At 40.1% G+C, this 18,056-nt stretch overlaps 4 protein-coding genes and 1 pseudogene across 4 annotated transcripts; 1 reads left to right on the top strand and 4 right to left on the bottom strand.

The window, feature by feature from the left end:
- Positions 1-174: 174 nt before the first annotated feature.
- On the bottom strand, positions 175-2,461 carry LOC133901633 (ras-related protein RABA1f-like). Its single transcript, XM_062343052.1, has 2 exons — positions 2,055-2,461; positions 175-1,026 (listed from the first exon to the last, which is right to left on the bottom strand). The coding sequence occupies exons 1-2, from the start codon at positions 2,270-2,272 to the stop codon at positions 594-596; spliced, it is 651 nt and encodes a 216-aa protein (XP_062199036.1). The 5' UTR covers positions 2,273-2,461; the 3' UTR covers positions 175-593.
- A 2,381-nt stretch (positions 2,462-4,842) lies between these two features.
- LOC133901631 (pentatricopeptide repeat-containing protein At4g02750-like) lies at positions 4,843-7,379 on the bottom strand. The gene is given in 5 exon segments (XM_062343050.1): positions 4,843-5,066; positions 5,159-6,392; positions 6,703-6,884; positions 6,887-6,923; positions 6,925-7,379. Coding segments are annotated over 4 exon segments (1,365 nt in total). The 5' UTR covers positions 7,267-7,379; the 3' UTR covers positions 4,843-5,066; positions 5,159-5,588.
- On the bottom strand, positions 7,268-8,012 carry LOC133901484 (pentatricopeptide repeat-containing protein At4g02750-like; annotated as a pseudogene).
- A 602-nt stretch (positions 8,013-8,614) lies between these two features.
- On the top strand, positions 8,615-11,553 carry LOC133901595 (bifunctional protein FolD 1, mitochondrial-like). Its single transcript, XM_062343011.1, has 5 exons — positions 8,615-8,944; positions 9,631-9,950; positions 10,181-10,417; positions 10,522-10,689; positions 11,201-11,553. The coding sequence occupies exons 1-5, from the start codon at positions 8,692-8,694 to the stop codon at positions 11,372-11,374; spliced, it is 1,152 nt and encodes a 383-aa protein (XP_062198995.1). The 5' UTR covers positions 8,615-8,691; the 3' UTR covers positions 11,375-11,553.
- A 233-nt stretch (positions 11,554-11,786) lies between these two features.
- Positions 11,787-16,506, bottom strand: LOC133901596 (putative glucose-6-phosphate 1-epimerase). Its single transcript, XM_062343012.1, has 10 exons — positions 16,343-16,506; positions 16,118-16,234; positions 14,260-14,373; positions 14,129-14,180; positions 13,361-13,498; positions 13,121-13,219; positions 12,929-13,026; positions 12,420-12,527; positions 12,247-12,328; positions 11,787-12,117 (listed from the first exon to the last, which is right to left on the bottom strand). The coding sequence occupies exons 1-10, from the start codon at positions 16,417-16,419 to the stop codon at positions 12,052-12,054; spliced, it is 951 nt and encodes a 316-aa protein (XP_062198996.1). The 5' UTR covers positions 16,420-16,506; the 3' UTR covers positions 11,787-12,051.
- Between the last annotated feature and the right edge of the window lie 1,550 nt (positions 16,507-18,056).

Below are 18,056 nucleotides of genomic sequence, written 5' to 3'. Positions count from 1 at the left end.
ACTGCAACTGCTTCCTAAACGTATTACCTTCCAGAATCTAGTATACCGACTGAAACATCATCTGTGTTAAAAACTTATCAATTAACACTACTGTAACTAACCAAAAGGAAACATTTACTAACTGATCACAGTAAATACAAATAGGCATAAATGTCTGGACATGAAAACACAATAGGCTGGTAAGGAACATAATCCTTCAATCCAAATTTTGTACATCTGTGAGAATTACACAATATAACCCTCTAAAAACTTTTCCTGAGTAATGATTGATAGCTCCAATTACAACACTTCACCAGCCTATGTTATGTACTTACGCAGTGAGATGTGGAGAGGATTTTCCATGTCAAATTGACGTGGAACAGTAGTGCAGACCAATAAAAAACCCGTAAAGACACCATGAATATCAATGACACTACAAAAGTTAGTTTTTCACCCAATCTGGAATTGAATTCTCAACCTCTAAATGAATATCTTGCTGTACCAGCATAATCTCATGACCAACCAGGTTAGGCAGCATTAAGGGAGCCATATTTTTAAGTTATCCATCATATAAACAGGTGAGCATATGGTTCCTTTTCATGGTCATAAGAAATCTAGGATGAGCAACACCCTGACTTCTTCACAGCAGAGACATCATCCTTGCCGCCAACGTTGATGGTTTGTCCTCTTGGTGGAGCAGCAGGGTCATCGCCAATGTCAAGGGCCTTCTTGCTGACCACACGATAGATTTGAGTTAGAACCTCGGTGAAGGCGCTCTCGACGTTCATGGATTCCAGGGCAGATGTCTCCGTGAAGAAGGTGCTTTCCCTCTCAGCGAAGCCCTTGGCATCCTCCAGAGAAACAGCCCTAAGGTGCCGCAGATCAGCCTTGTTGCCGACAAGCATGATAACAATGTTTGCATCGGTGTGATCCCGGAGCTCCTTCAACCACCTCTCCACATTCTCAAAGGTCACATGGCGTGTCACATCATACACGACAAGTGCGCCAACAGCCCCTCGATAGTATGCACTTGTAATTGCCCGGTACCTATAGAGGGAGGAAAGAACAAATTTTAGCTCCATGATTAGCACTGAAATAATAAAAAATGACGTACAAAATGTTCTCGTGAAATTAGCAAGACATAATATGATCGAGCTGATAAAATAGAATAAGTCATATTGGAGCAGGTTACACAGAACATTCGCTGGTAAAATTTCAAAGTCAAGATATATTCTAAAGGAGATGGCAAATACACGTCAAAAAATGTGATCCTTATATTCCACATCAGGTGCAACTATCTGGCTAGAAGTGTCACAAGAACAATAAAGATTGAATTATACATAAACAAAAGGGAACAATCCTAGCAAGAATATAGTTTTAGACAACCATTGCAGAATTTAGTGACTGAAGGATAGCTGGCCAAGTCCCAAATTAGGTTGATTTAGATTTTAGAGCCAGCCTTGCTAGCAAAAATTGACTACCTGTCTCTTACAGAGGTTGCAACAGAATTTTTTTTTATGAAACCAAGAGGGAAGTAGGATATAGAATCTGCTAACATATTGTCAGATACGATAATGACAGGACATCAGTAATGCAAAGTTATTGCATAAACTTTGTTGATAGCGATGCTATGAATTAAATTAGAATACTCGTCAGTACATTAGACTTGCAAGGCAAAAATTTTCATAGAAGCAGAGAATGCCTCATTGCCATTATGAACATTCAAGATCAATGTAAACCTATCAAGGGATAACTGAATAAGTCGTGGCAGATTGCGCAAGGAAGGTTACCATTTCCCTAGTTTGTATGCTAAGCGATGCAAACTGGGACAAATGTTGCATGTGACACAACGACACAATAGGTCGATGCCTAGCAGAATCAACCTCGGAGCAAAAGAGAGGGTCCCTATGTAGATCACCACATCTTCATCAGACGGATCGGAATTCCTCAAGAAAAGGCAAACAATGGCCGAATCTAACCGCAAACTAACGTCGGGGATGAACCAAGAAAAGAAGAGAAACACGGAAGAATGAATTGAAAAGGGAAAGGTGGGAATGGGTGGCGGCATGGTTCACCTCTCCTGCCCGGCGGTGTCCCAGATCTGGGCCTTGACGACCTTGTCGTCAACCCTGATGCTCCTGGTGGCGAACTCGACCCCGATGGTGGACTTGGACTCGAGGCTGAACTCGTTGCGCGTGAAGCGGGAGAGCAGGTTGGATTTGCCGACGCCAGAGTCGCCGATGAGCACCACCTTGAAGAGGTAGTCGTAGTCGTCCTCCGCCCGGTACGCCATCGCTGCTGCTGCACCCCTTCTTTCCCTTCCTTCCTTCCTGATGGTTCTTGGGGAGGAGGACGGGGAGGTGGGGTCCGCAGTGCTTCTCGGGGCTGCCGCGGAGGGCGGTGGGGGAAGGCAGGGGTAGGGAGAGGAGGGGAGGGGGAGGCGAAGGGCGGGGGTCGCGTATAAAAGAGGAAGCCGAGGAGGTGGGATTGTGGGAAGGTGGGGAGAACGTTGACGACAAGGGGAGGGGCGGAAAATAGCAAGCTGGCTGGCTGGCTGTCAGGTTCCAGCCTCGGTGTCTGCTGGGTGTTTTTGCTCTTGCAGCACATGCGGCGACATGCGTCCACCCGGCCCATGACATGACGCCGGCCAAACAGCACATGCCTTCACATGACCACGAACAGGAACTGTCGTGAGCATGGAGACGGAATGCCTTCACATAGAATCCAATACCAGAAGACTAGCCTTCCTGCCTCTATGAACAATGGAACAAGAGCTTTGTTTGTTAGGCTATTTTGGGATTTTAGACGACACTACTGTATTTGAGAAAATAGATAACATGTTGACGTATTTACAAATTTAGCATCCGTATTCGGAACCTCAAACGCCAAAATCTGACTTTCGGTAACTCAGAATCCGAAAACAGCCCGTTCTCACAATTTTCGGCAACTCAGTTACCGAATACGGCACTGTTCACCGTATTCGGCAACTCAGTTGCCAAAAACACTGTAAACAGTGCCGTATTCGGCAACTGAGTTGCCGAATACGGCCTCTGCATGCGCCGGCGCCGGGAAGCTACAGGAAAGAAGCTAGCAAGCAAAAGTGTATAAAAATGCATATTTTTTATTTAATTCACGATTTTTTTTTAAAATACAAAAATATTCCAAAAATTCTAAATGTTTTCATGATCAAACTAGATATCACCATCAACCCATTTTAATTAGTTTGGTCCAAAAAGTTTGAACCAATATTTAATTAGAATTCTCCAAATAAATCAACTTTTATAAATTCTAGCAATATTTAATGCCTCAAATAATTTCTAAAAAATCTAGAAAAATTCACTAATATTGTTATAATGTGATATACTAATTTATAAAAATATTTCCATCCCTATGTTATTTAGTGTAAAAGTGAGTTCCTTTGTAATGCTTCGTTTATATGCATTTTTATCATTTCATGTGATATTCTCTTTTTAATTCAATTTGAATAAAAATAATACAACATGCACAAAATTTTGATTCTCATATTAATATTAAGCCTTTGTAATGCTCCATTTATATTTTTTTATCATTTCATGCCATATTATCTTTTTAATTTAATTTGAATAAAAAATTCAAACATGCACAAAACCTTGTTCTCAGATTAATATTAAAGCATTTATAGAATTTTTTATTCAAATTGAATTAAAAAGATAATATGGCATGAAATGATAAAAAAATATAAATGGAGCATTACAAAGGCTTAATATTAATATGAGAACCAAAATTTTGTGCATGTTGCATTATTTTTATTCAAATTGAATTAAAAAGAGAATATCACATGAAATGATAAAAATGCATATAAACGAAGCATTACAAAGGAACTCACTTTTACACCAAATAACATAGGAATGGAAATATTTTTATAAATTAGTATATCACGTTATAACAATATTAGTAAATTTTTCTAGATTTTTTAGAAATTATTTGAGCATTAAATATTGCTAGAATTTATAAAAGTTGATTTATTTGGAGAATTCTAATTAAATATTGGCTCATACTTTTTGGACCAAACTAATTAAAATGGGTTGCTAGTGATCTCTAGTTTGATCATGAAAACATTTAGAATATTTGGACTATTTTTGTATTTTCAAAAAAAATCGTGAATTAAATAAAAAAACATGCATTTTTATGGACTATTTTTGCTTGCTAGCTTCTTTCCAATAGCTTCCGGGCGCCTGCGCATGCAGAGGCCGTATTCGGCAACTGAGTTGCCGAATACGGCACCGTTTACAGTGTTTTCAGCAACTGAGTTGCCGAATACGGTGAACAGTGCCGTATTCGGCAACTGAGTTGCCGAAAATTGTGGGGCTGAACTGTTTTCAGATTCTGAGTTACCGAAAGTCAGTTTTCGACGTTTGAGGTTCCGAATACGGATATTAAATTTGTAAATACGCCAACATGTTGTCTATTTTCTCAAATACGACGGTGTCTGTTGTCTAAAATCCCGAATTTGCCTTGTTTGTTAAGGTCGTCCAATCCAACATCATCAAGGCGTGCATGCACGTTTCTGTTTAGTGGCTTAACATATCAGGGCAGAGTTATCTAAAGTATTAAACAAGGCGTTGAAACATGAAGGAGGTCTCAGTTAACTGCCAACAGTATCATCCTTAGGCTGTCCTGTACTGTAAACCTTCAAACCACGGGTATATACTAACCAAATGATTTCATAAACTTGCGTGAATACAACTTACACCACAGAACGATGCGCAGGTTCTGAAGATCCATCCAACAGACTGAACAAAATCTTCAGCTACACGAATGCATACTGAGCCGCCCTGCTCCTAGCTGGTAACAACTAGGATAGATGCACCATATGAATAATAATTCAGATAATATCAGCAGCAGCTGATTGTTCATGCACAGTATACCTGAGTCAATGAAGGATCTTTACATTTTTCCATAATTGTTATTCTGACAAAAAAATGGCATGATGAAATATCTCTGCAATTGCTTCCTTCCGCTTGGTTTGGCAACTCCAATGATATTCAAGCTCAATAAAGAATATTTCACTGAATACCGGCATCCTCTTGAATATTCCAATGCCACACCTGGTAACACAAAACTAGTTTACAAACTTTTTTAATTCTTCATTGGTCAAAAGTAAAAACACATATGATTATTATTTTTCTGTACTTCTCACCTAAGCTGATGCCTGTCTCTGTTGATCTCTCCCTATTGACAAATTACAAGGGATAGCATCTTTACATCCAAGGGTCATCTAACCAATAAATGCTAGCAAACTTGTGAACAGAGACAATGAAGCAATGCTTCCATCATATGAGGATGCACTTTGTAGGGTTTTTTCCTCTCTCTCTCTCGGTATCTTTTTTTCCTCTTCTTGAGGTATCAATCTCAATTTTCACCAGTGAATTGAAAGCCTTGAATGTGGCAAATCACTAGAATAATCTTTTTGAACCAGTACTAAAAGTAGCTGGTCTAGTGGCTAACATGGCCAGATCCAGATATGAGGATGCCTACTATTTTTTGTCTCTAGCCTGCATTGCATTATTATTTTTTCAGTGTCAACTGCAGTTCCTTCCTAATTTCTTGCACAAAATATCTACTCATCGTCACCAGTAATCACCACATGAACATGAACCATCTCTAAAATGGTGAAAACGGTTGGAATCCCGCAATATGATCAGCCTGCCCACAATAGCAGAGATATACTTGAAAGCAGTGTGACAGTCTCTGCACACTCTCAGGTCTTTTATCACCCGGATCGGCCTCCCAGGAGGAATTTTTAGAATACCATAAGCAACAGCAAGCTTCTCGCTATGATACTTGAGCATGTGCTCCTTCTCTTCCTCCACGTCATGCAAAACCATATCTGTAGTTGATACATAGCCAGCCTTCTTCATCCTGATGTCAAGGTCTTCCAGGAAAGCATATATGTTTTCTTTCTCAGGATGCACACAATCACCCACTGAGAAAGTGTGGACTTTGTTCTGTACTTCAATCCAACTGAAACCAGGAACCTTCTTCACACCACGCTCATGCATCGTAAGTCTCATTTTGTCCACATCACACCATTTGCCAGAGGACGCATATATATTTGAAAGCAAGACATACATGCCAGCATTTTCAGGTTCCAACTCAAATATTTTCTCAGCTGCACTCCTGCCTAGTTCGGAGTTGCGGTAGATCCTACTTGCACCAAGTAAGGCACCCCACATGGTAGAGTCGGGCTCAAACCACGTGTCCTTCATAAGATTAAGTGCTTCATCCAATGTTCCAGCCCGTCCAAGGAGGTCTATCATACAAGTGTAGTGTTCAGGTTTTGCTGTCACACCAAAATCACGGTACATTGAATAAAAGTATGAAATGCCTTTCTCGACCAAGCTAGAATGACTACATGCTGCAAGTACTCCAACCTGAAAGTCAAATTTACCAAAAACATTAGGAGATCACAAGGGAACATGAATTCTTGTTTTTAACTTTTACTGATACGGGCCAACTTCATGTTGGCTTCTCCAGAGAATGTTGTATACTTGTATTAAAGAAAAGGAAAAGCAAGAAACCAGATACAAATAGAATAAATGAGTAACTACAAAGAGGAATCTATGGATTTAAGTTGGGTGTCATTAACTACCAACTGATTCGTTAAGCGACACTAATTGCATTTAGTGTAGTTTGTTTAGCCAACAGATTTAAAAGATAATGTTCCAGAAAGGATGCTCTTACCAAAGTAATATCATCTGGCTTGGTAGACGCTGTACTCATTGTATCAAAAACCTCAAGAGCTTCCTTGCCAAAACCGTGCTGAGCATAGCCTGCAATCATAGTATTCCATGAAACTGCATCCCTCTCCATCTCCTCAAATGCATTGCGAGCGTCCTCCATGTTCCCACATTTGAAATACATAGCAGGAGTGCATTCCCGACAAAGCAGCCCCCCCCCCCCCCCATAACCAGCCTTAATCAACCTACCATGCAGTTGCATTCCACACTCAAGCGCAGCAATGTCAGCACATGTGCTCAAAACACAAGCAAATGCTGACCTATTCACCCATTCACCACAGCGCCCCATCTCTATGAACAATTGCAGGGTTTCCTCACTGAAACCACCCTGTGAATATGCAGCCAGCATTGCAGCCCACGAGACCGCATCCTTCTGTGGCATCATGTCAAAAATTGTCCTCGCTTCTTCCAACATCCCAACCTGAGCGTACCCTATCAACATTGTGTTCCACGAAGCCACATTCCTGCAGGGCATAGCATCAAACAACCCTTTTGCCTCCTCCATCATCCTCCGCGTCCTTCACGGGCATTTCGTCGAACAGGCCGCGCGCGTCGGCCAGGGACGACGAGACCACCAGCTAGTGGAGGAGCGTGTTGTAGGAGAAGGTGTCGGGCTCGGGATGGATCGGAAGAAGGAGAGCGCCAGCGGGAGGCGGGCGTTGGCGGCGTACCCGGCGAGCATGGCGTTGTAGGTGGAGGTGGAGCGGCGGGGCATCGCCGTGAAGAGGCGCTCGGCGTCCGGGACGCGGCCCGCGCGCATGTGGGCCGTGATGGCCTTGTTGCGCCGGATCACCTCCGAGTCGGGCCTGCTGGAGAAGGCGTCACCGGCGGCCAGGCGCCGGTGGCTCCGCTGCCGCGCGGCGGCGCGGAGATGGAGGGAAGGGAGGTGTTCTTCGAACTGCTCTTTACGAGAAGCAAATTCAACCGGTTCTAGAAAGATTTACGAGAGTTTTTCTAGATAGGATTTTATAAAATTTGCTTTTAAACTTTATGTGTTTGTTTGCTACAGGGATTTGAGAAGATTGTGCATACACAAAATTGTGGTTCAGTTTTTTTTTTTTTTTAAAGAGAAATTGTGGTTATATTTGGATGGCCATTTACGCCTTTTCTAATTTAGTTTAACTAAACTAAGCATTAAAATTTGTGCACCAATCATTTGATGCAAACACTCTAAAAACCTTGTGGACTAGTCACAGAGCATTAACAAATACTTGTGAAAAAACATGATGCGTTGGATACGATACCAGTTAACATTTTGAAAGATTAACAACAGATATCATCTAAAGTATTTAGATTACAAATTATATTTATAAATTCATCTTGAAAATTAATTTCATAATACCATAATTTTATTGTATTTTATAAAGATATTCAAATATAAAGTTGAGGTCGAAGCTACAGTTTGGAGACTGTGTCGTTGTGCTTCTTGTAGCTGAGGGAGTACTTTATTCGTATTTTTCATTAATAACTTGTAATTTTCACTAGTGTAAATCTGTCGTTAGTCTACATATTTTGAGGATTTTCACATGCTATGACGATTTTCATTTCTATTGTTCGTACAAATGGAATCTTGAATGAAATCCGACAATGTCAATGGGAATTTGCGATAAAATCAGATCAATTTGTCATTGCCATGCCAAAATCTTGATGTGTTGCAGCGCATGGATTACCGATGTATCAAATTTGAAGCGCTAGGATTCAGGCAAAGATTTATCAAGAATATGCCACGAGGACGACATGAAACCAAGGTATCTGCCACATGTACAGTATCTGGATTTTTCTCGTCTTTTTCCTTCTTTTAAGGAACATATTCCGCTGAGTGTGACAAAAAAAAAATTCACCTTGGTAAGGCCCACGTGGCCCAAAAGGCCCAAACTTCCATCATATCACTTGTGATTTCGGACGCGAGCGGCGGCCGAGCGCGTCGACAGAGATGGGTGGCGCCGCCGTGGCCTTGCTCGCCGCCACGCGCCGTCACCACCGCCCGCTCGCTTCCTTGCTCTCTCGCGCAGAGCGCGGGCTCCACGATGCTTCGGTGGCGGCGGCGGAGGTGGAGGACAAGGCGGGGATGCGGAGCCGCCGCCGGCGGAGCAGCAGCAGCCGCCTTCTTGGCCCGGACTTCCCCGAAACATGGGGCCAGCCACCGCGTGCCGCGACGCGGACGCCGTCTCAGCGGGGAGCCGGAGGTGAGCGAGGCGTGCTGGTTTGGTAATCTCTTGTTGAAGGCGTGGTCTTTTTGGACGTGTGCTTCTTGAATGAGTGATTTCGCTGGGAGAGGCTGATCAGAGTGTCAATATTTTATTATTTCTACATGTTATTGTAGATAAATTTGTGGGAGCTTAGTGCTTATGAGTTATGATTCTTCGACTTCCTTGTGGCATGGGACCAATTCGTGTAATTCGCACACATGTTCGAAACCTGTTGTAGTTCAGTGTAGAAAGCTATCATATTGCTAATGATTGATGATAAGCTTTAAGTTATTGGGGTGGTAGCGTTGGTAGTCCAGAATGTAACTTCAAATGAAATGCAATTTGAGGTCTTAGTAGCTCCTGTGCTAGCTAGTATTAGAGGTTTCAGCACAAATGGAAGATTCAGCAGGAAATCCGAGCTCTACTTGATTCAAGCTGAAGCTTCATTTAATGTCATGTACAATTGTTGTTTGGTTGCTCCACTAAGTATATATATATTTGGCACAAAGTTGTAGTGAATTTTCAAGTTTTGACACCTTTCATGGTAGGCGACTGCTGTTCTCTTCCTTGAAAAAAAATGAGGCTTCAGTTCTTAGTCATTCGTGGATAGCATCTATTTCATTGTTGTTCAGCATCTTATGCTAAATATCTTATGCTGTTAACTTGCATTTTGTCTTCCGTAGCTAATTATGATCGCACCGCAACCATTATCGATGGCAAGTCCATTGCGGAGGACATAAGATTACATATTGCCGAAGAAGTCCGTCAAATGAAAAGTGCAGTTGGACATGTGCCTGGTCTAGCTGTTGTATTGGTTGGTGATAGAAGAGATTCTGAATCCTATGTGCGATACAAAACAAAAGGTTGTGAGGAAGTTGGAATAAAATCTTTGTTGGCGAAGTTGCCTGGAAACTGTACGGAAGATGAAGTGATGGATTCAGTGACAAGATTTAATGAAGATCCATCTGTTCATGGCATCCTAGTGCAGCTACCTCTACCACAAGTAATATATTCTACTGTTCTAGTGTTGCTACTCTTAAAAGGGATGATCTTTGGTTTAGTTCATGGATTGATATCATCAAAAACTTATCATAAACACCAACTAGAGAATAGTTTTGTTCAAAGATTAATACAAACTACTTTTTAGTTTTCATCTTCTTTATGTCTGGTCAAGATTCAGCTTAATTCACATGTCAGGCTTTGTATTCTGTGGGCTAATTTTTTATAAATCAGCGTATGGATGAGGAAAGGATTCTGAGCGCCATCAGCTTAGAGAAGGATGTTGATGGTTTTCATCCCTTGAATGTCGGTAATCTTGCTCTCAGAAGCCGAAAACCTTTGTTTGTGCCCTGTGCTGCAAAGGCTTGCGTTGAATTATTGCTCCAATCTGGGATTGAACTCATGGGAAAGCATGTGACTGTGATTGGGAGAAGCAAAGTTGTCGGATTGCCCACTTCCTTACTTTTACAGGTAAAGTTGTCAAAAATTGTTCTTACTGTGTTTTTTTTCCTTGAAAGAGATGTTTTTACTGTGTTGTTATAAGAGGACGGTGTTCTGACATCATCTTTTTTCAGCGGCATCATGCCACTGTCAGTGTTATCCATGCCTTCACAACAAATCCAGAGACAATTACCCGTGAATCTGATATTGTGATATCAGCTGCTGGAGTGGCCAATCTTGTAAGAGGAAGCTGGTTAAAGCAAGGTGCAATTGTGATTGACGTTGGGACAAATCCAATCGAGGTAAAAATGATCCTTTTTCAGTACTTTTTCTCAAGAAGCTTGATATATTATTTCTGCATTGTCACTAGTGTTGTTTCTCCATCATAACCATTTTATTTCTTAGGTAACAGCATCTAAATTAATGATATAATATTGCCTAATTCGTCGGGTGTTTCTAATTGTACATTGGTATGAGGTTTCATGCAGATAAATGTATAGTCCATGCTCTAAGCTACTTCGAGCAACACAATAAATCTCAGATAAATGTTGCGCCCTTTGAACTTAAACTGTCACCTTTCCTTGTTCATCTGTGAATAGGTTGTATTTCAATCAAGGTTAGTTTAACTTACGTCAAGTCGGGCATTGACATTCTGTAGGCACCAATAATTCACCAGCACTTAATTGGAGCTGTAATTTTCAATCTTTTTTCCTGTCATAATTCTCAGACTAAATAGTTAATAGTGTCTCTATCAGTTTGTAAGACTCGTGTCTTTCCACTCAACCATCAGCGATTCTGATATTCGTTTTCCAGGATTCAACCAGTGATTACGGTTATCGCCTTACTGGAGATGTCTGCTTCGAAGAAGCAGTGAAGGTGGCCTCTGCTATAACTCCAGTTCCAGGTGGAGTAGGACCGGTGACGATTGCGATGCTTCTTGCCAACACACTTGATTCGGCAAAACGGGTTTATGGCTTGAGTGACTGAACCCCCTGAAATGTAACCTTGTTATGCTTGACCTTTGTAAATTACTTTTTTTTTCTTTTCCTCTTTCTGTCTCTCTTTTAGCTGTATGAGAGCTGGGATGTGACATATTTTTGATCAAAAAATATTTGTATGCTTAGCAATGTACACGCTTTCAATAAATATCTTTTGTTTGGAGACCATGCTGTAACCCAGCTATTAACCTTCTAAGAACCAACACACAAAAGCAGGAACTTGAGACACGATGTCTTCGTATCTTGATGTGAAATGGGCCCTACACCAATACTGATGATTCCATGCATAATCTGCATTAACGAATGCTTAAGAGCAGAATGGCGTTGCACAATGCTAAGCCAGCAAACTAAAGAACACATTTCAGTAGCAGACGACGTCAAAGACAAAAAAAAAAAAAAAAAAAAAAAAAAATGGTCATTTCCTTTCACTCAGAACACGTGTAGTTCGAGTTGTAATTTTGCAACACAATTGCGCTGAGCAGAGCTTACAAGGTATCTGCCTAACCACAAAATGGAAAGGAAAATTAAAGACATTTATTCTTTTTAACAGATATTATCATATGTACAGCTATTGTGATGACATTGGGGGAACGCCATTTGCATCTCACGCTACTAGAAAGGAAAATTGTTTCCTTTTTATAATTCAGTTGCTGCATTGGATTATCTTCAGACTAGTTCAATTTTCTGCTCTGCCACCCAAGATTGTTTCGGCTCCAGTTGTAGAGTTTCAATCTAAATGACACAATTGATTATATCATCAGCCAAAATAATGCAATTATAGAATTTAGCATCCCATGATTTCATTCAGGAAACATCAACAGTAGACAAATGTCAATTCAAGTTCTTGTGAAGTTGTACTACCTTTGCATTTTCCACACAGACAAAATCTTTGTAACATGCCTCCATCTGCAAGTGAGGATTCCACAACACTGCATCTGACCAACTGCATTCCAATAAGAATAGCCACAATTTAATCATGTGATCTTTACAATGTCAAAAAGAGTCTTTTTTTTTATTTACAGATCTCAACTTACTTTGCATTTGAGATGGCAATTTTGTCACCCAATCCATTGTCCAGGATGAGCTCACTCGGTGCGCCAAGGTAAATGCAGTCCACGAATCCTGGAAAAGTCACCTCTTCCCTGTATGGTATTGAGTGGCTCAAAATTTATGTTCAGCAGCTTACACCATGCACATTGCTGCGATGAGTTTGTCCATTGCAAAGATCAACTAGGCGATGCAACAGCTCTGAACACCATGCATATAAGTGACACTAAATGTATATAGTATTTTGTGCTTCCACATAGGTACTTGCACAAGCAAGTTCGATGACACAAGGCAGGAAACCTAAATGCTAACAGTGTTCTGTGCGTACTGCTTCCGCATACATAAACAAACAGTCTGATACTAATTTCTCACAAATGAGGCAAAGTTTTTGGAAAAATAATAGGAATGTGGCACGTGGGATCATAAAAGTTTAAAATATTTTAATATATAAGAGAGTGAGATATCCTCATAACTATTGATCCAAATTCAAACTGACCTCTCTTCCTTGCCCTCCAAAGGATTTTTAGGGTCAGGATCCTTATTGAAAGTCTTACAACCTTTCAGACCTTTCACCGATACATCTGTTATGGAAGCCTGTACAACCAAATGGATGCGAAAGTCAAAACTACCTGATATTTGGCAACGGAAAATGAAAAACAGAATAAAGTTCCAGGAAGCTACAACTTACACGGAAATAAGTGTGGAGTGCTGAATTGAAGGAGAAAGGCTTGTCATCTGTATTTGTTATTTTTAGGGTTGTTGACAAGCTTGTAGAGTGCAGGGCAACCTACAAAATATTTTCAAAAATCCCTCCAACTTATATGCTGCAAAGGGCAAGGCTATAACTTCTGTTGTGAATAATGCTGATAAGGTTACAAGTGTATGGATAGAACACATTAAGGCACATAATACTATAGCAGAGTTTAACCTTGTACAATGCTTGGAAGCTGAAATCCCACATAGAACGGCTATAAGAGTCGTCTTTCAGTTCCAAAGTTACAGCTGGATCTCCTTCAGTGACTTCTGAATCTGTGATAGACCAAATCATGTTCCGAGCAAACCCATGCTGCCAAAGTGAAATTAGCATTGGTAAGTACAAAGAGTACAGTTCACAAGTGTTTCATTCTTTTATACTTGATTATGAATGCGACGAACATTACGTTATGTTACTGCACAATTGGTATAACTAAGCTTGGACAGTAACTACGATGGTATTTCATCTTACAAAGTAGAAGTGAAGGAATTCCTAAAAGAAAAAAAGTGAAGGAGTGTATGATGCCTGCAGGAATTAGTGTTACTTGGACACGGACACAGGTGTCGGTATCCAACTCGGATTCGGGTGTCTGATTTGACAAAGAAAATTTGGACACGCGAAATACAACCCGGAATCCGACACGGGTGTCGAAATCCGACTTGGAGTCGGGGTGTCCGATTCGGCAAAAAAATAGGACACAGGTGTCCAGGTAACACTGAGGAATAGAGGTAATTCATTTTCAGGTTAACTTGGGATCCATTGCTTGATTTGCTACTTGCCTATCTGATATAGTGATATGTTAGATATTTGAATCCGACATCAATACGAAATTTGCTATAAACCTTTTAGGACTAAATATTTCCAAAGTTTTATGCCGCAATGCCAAATATTTAGTTTCTTTTCGTTTCCACATGGGCTACAAGAGAAATTGGCTTCACAAACCTGCTGCATGGGGCCAGGGCCAAACTGGGGGAAACAATGTGGAATTCCACCACTGCTTTCAGAAAAGGGGATGGTTAGAATGCTGTTGGCTAAACACCGGATATTCTATGCCAAATAATTTTGAATAAAACCTGATGGGTTTCTTCCCATTGAACACAGCATCTGGTCGGACAAAGAGCAAGTCCTTTCCATTAGGGACTTTCATTGAAGTGACACAAGCTCCGAATAGATAGATCTCAGCCTCGCTTCATGTACAAAATGGTTACACAATTAGCAGGTACTGATGTAAAAAAGAAGCCAGATTGCCAGAAAACATTTTTGTTACAAAAGGGGACTCCAGGAACAAGTTACTAAATTCAAATGTACAAAGGCATGCTAGAAGGTAGCTAAGCACATAAAAAACCTACTGCTGCAATAGACAATGAAAATAGGGACTCTGACCATAATCTCAGTAAACCACTGAAGAACATAGGTTATCTGCATTTTGTTTACTAGTGGACTGTTTAACAAAATTATACATGATTTGACAACACTCGGTATATTTCGAATCTTTTAGTATCATGGCAGAAGTGTGATTATTTTGTAATTTAATGCACCATTCTAACTATCGTTCAACCATGTTCTGAATAATGAACGGTACACCCATGCAAACTCTAGTATCTCTTGCTGCATATGTAGTTGAACGCAACCAAATATTCCCCTCATTTCACCTAAAAACCAAGCCCCATCTTTACGCCAGGGTTCAATTTATCGACGGTAACCGGTCAAAATTCGCAGTTACCGACCTTACCGCTCCGGTCCAGTTTCAGAAACCGAATGGTAACCGAATTTGAATTCAAAAAATTCGAAAAAAAAATAAAATTCAAAAAAATCTTTAAAAAATAAGAAACAATTCTAAGACCTTATGTGAAAAAGATTTCCAAAAATAATGCCGTTTGCATCATATTCTATAGGGAGGAAGTTTGAAAAAATTGAAAAAAATTGAAGCGTGCGGCTCAGTTATTAACTCATGTTAAGGAAAAGCTTAACATACAAACACATATTTTTCTTATGTAGAACGTATCTTAAGAGGGTCTTTAAAATTGATTTCACTTCATTTAGAGTTTTATTAATTTCTCTATGATTTTTACAAAGTTCACAAGCATAAAATGAATATGTTAAGAAACAACACTTTAATTAATTTTTTCATGTCTACTATTATTTTTCCTACATAAAGCATAATATAAATAAACTAATAAAAGTGGTTTCACTAATTTTAGAGGTATGATGGGTTAGTTATGAATTAATCTAGTCGCAACACATTTACACAATCCTACATATTACAATAACTAATTCATGAGTTCGTATATTTTTAAAAGACATAGGATCATGTAAGAATACTAAAATAATTAGTTTCATGATTTTTGGAAGGAAAGAGTAAACTATGCATTTAATTTGGTTTAACAAATACATTTTCTCACAGAAAATTTTCAACTTTTTTATGAGTATAAATACTTTTGTCATGTAGATCATGTTACAAGGAAACTAACGAAATTTGTTTCACTTGATTTGAAGCTCAGATGAATTAGTTATTAATTTTACAAAATTAGACCAAATTTTGGGTTTTTTTGTTGAACTCCACTAAAAATTGAGAAAATCGGTCGATAAATCAAGAAAACCGAACGGTTACCGATAATATGGAAAATTCGAGAAAATCGCTCGATAACCGGTCCGATTCGACCGATTACCGAGAGGCGACTGACAAATTTTTGACCAAATTTTAAATTTTAGCAAATAAATTTTATCCGAATTTCAAACGGTTATCGCAATAATCGTGAATTTTCGATAACCGCCGAGCTCGGTAACCGACGGCCGGTCGGTAAGTTAAACCCTGCTCTCCGCCCCAATCTCCTCAATTGAAATAAGAGCTACAATCCCTCCAAAAATCACACACATAATACACGCCAAGACTGTCTGATTTTTTTCCAGATCAACAAAAATCAGAATTACCTTCCATGAGGGGATTTGAGGTCGATTTTCGGTAGCCCGCCATTGCCCTCCGACACCACCACACCGGGCGCGTACACCTTCTGCCCCACTCTGGCCATGGCCACCACCCGAGAGCGCCTGCATTCAAGAACCCCCGAAGCCAAGCCCACCAAGGCTTATCAATCCTGCTTGCGCACACACGAATCGATTCAGACAAGCAGAGATGAGTTCTAGTGGTAGTAGTACCTGAAGCGGCGAGATGAATTGGAGGAGGAGGAGACGAGGGAGGGTGAGGGGAGGGTGAAGGCGCAAGAAGCCACCATTTCTGCTCGGCCCCAAGGTGGGAGATGTTTGTGCCCCTTTCGCAGAGGAAGCTGAGACTTCGGAGATGTTTTGCTTAGTTTAGAGTGGGAAATGGATTGGATCTTCTGCGGGTAGTGTGTAGTGTGCTGTTTTGTGCTTCTTCTTCTTTTTGTTTGTGCTTAGTTTTTTATGGAAATTAAGGCACCATACTATACTTAACTGTGGTTTTATTCATGCCGTGATATAATGGCACATGACCATTACATAGTAGACTAGTTTCATGCAATTCTCGATATGTCAGGTCATTCTGGTTTTGGTTATGAACTTGTTTCTTGAGGAAATACAATGTAAATGCTTGAAACTTGGTTGAATATCTAGAGATTAGTCATGAACTTGCACTAAATCATATTTTCTAGTTTTGTGGTATTTGAATGAAACTCTTGAAAGTAGTTCTGAGCTGGCATTGAATCATATTCTTTAAGTGTGTGGCATCTGGTTAAAATTCCAGATAGTAGCTACATTGAAGTTGACTTCTCATCTTGAAAAGAAGAATAAAAACATCGGCTCAAAATCATTCTTTGTCTAGATTGATAGTTGAATGATACTGCAAGAGAGAGATAATCCTATGTTAACGATGTTCCTGTATTCAAGTTGGACCGTGGAGAGAAGAGCTGCCTCGTACTAATCATTTGAGGTTTGTAGATGATTTTGCTTCATTCTACCCCTAGCTACATCTAAATATTTCTATATTGTATATCATTACATTTTGATTACAATCTTTTGTACGTGAGATGCTTCCATGTCAATGTTGTATTGTAGAAGATTATTTCTCAAACTAACTCTAAAATTTCAATAGTTAGTGAATGCATGGACTCACTATTTCTCAATAGTTACACCAAAAAAGAGGCTAGAATCTTTTGTCACACAAAGGATCCGAACTGTTTTGCCGGAGGCGCTTCTGGCCTTTCAGGGTGGCACAAGACGCCAGCTTGTCCCTTGCGAGCAATTTTATTCTAGAATATGCCCTTTGAACGGCCCCGGCGCATATCTCAATGGCGCAATGCATATGCTTTTTCTCTTCATCCTTTCCCTCTTTTTGGTCTCTTCCTATATTCTGTGATTGTCCACGCAGTGACGGATGCAGACAAGTAGAGGCTCATCTACTTGTCTCTTCCTCTTCTTCATTTTCTTTTCTTTTTTCTCTCTTTTTTCTTCCTCTTCCTCTTCCTCATCCATAACAAAAATTTATTGGGGCTCGAAGACTTCCATTTGCTACCAAGCATGGGCTGGAGGCCCTATCCCCCTTGGATGCGCCCCTGCCTCCAGGGCAAATTTAGTGTCGGCCAAAACAGAAAATTAAACTAGTCGAGATAGCAATTTTATGTCTGAGCACAAAAGTGATACTGATTAGTGTTTACAGTTTGCTCTTAAAATTTATACTACCCCTTTGCTCAGGATTTAGACTATGATTCAGAGCAGTTAATACCATCAATTTCTGTACATTATTGACACATTAGATAACTAGATTCATACCATTTGAAAATGTGAAATAGCTTTGTTGTGCATCGTCTTGAAACCAGCAAACTGCTGTAATTTCAGTATCAGAAAACATCTCATATACAGATATAGTCCACATCATTTCAGGTTCACACAAACA

The sequence above is a fragment of the Phragmites australis genome, chromosome 20 (assembly GCF_958298935.1).
Source record: "Phragmites australis chromosome 20, lpPhrAust1.1, whole genome shotgun sequence".
Taxonomy (NCBI): Eukaryota; Viridiplantae; Streptophyta; class Magnoliopsida; order Poales; family Poaceae; genus Phragmites; species Phragmites australis.
This window is presented reverse-complemented; position numbering and strand designations above follow the sequence as displayed.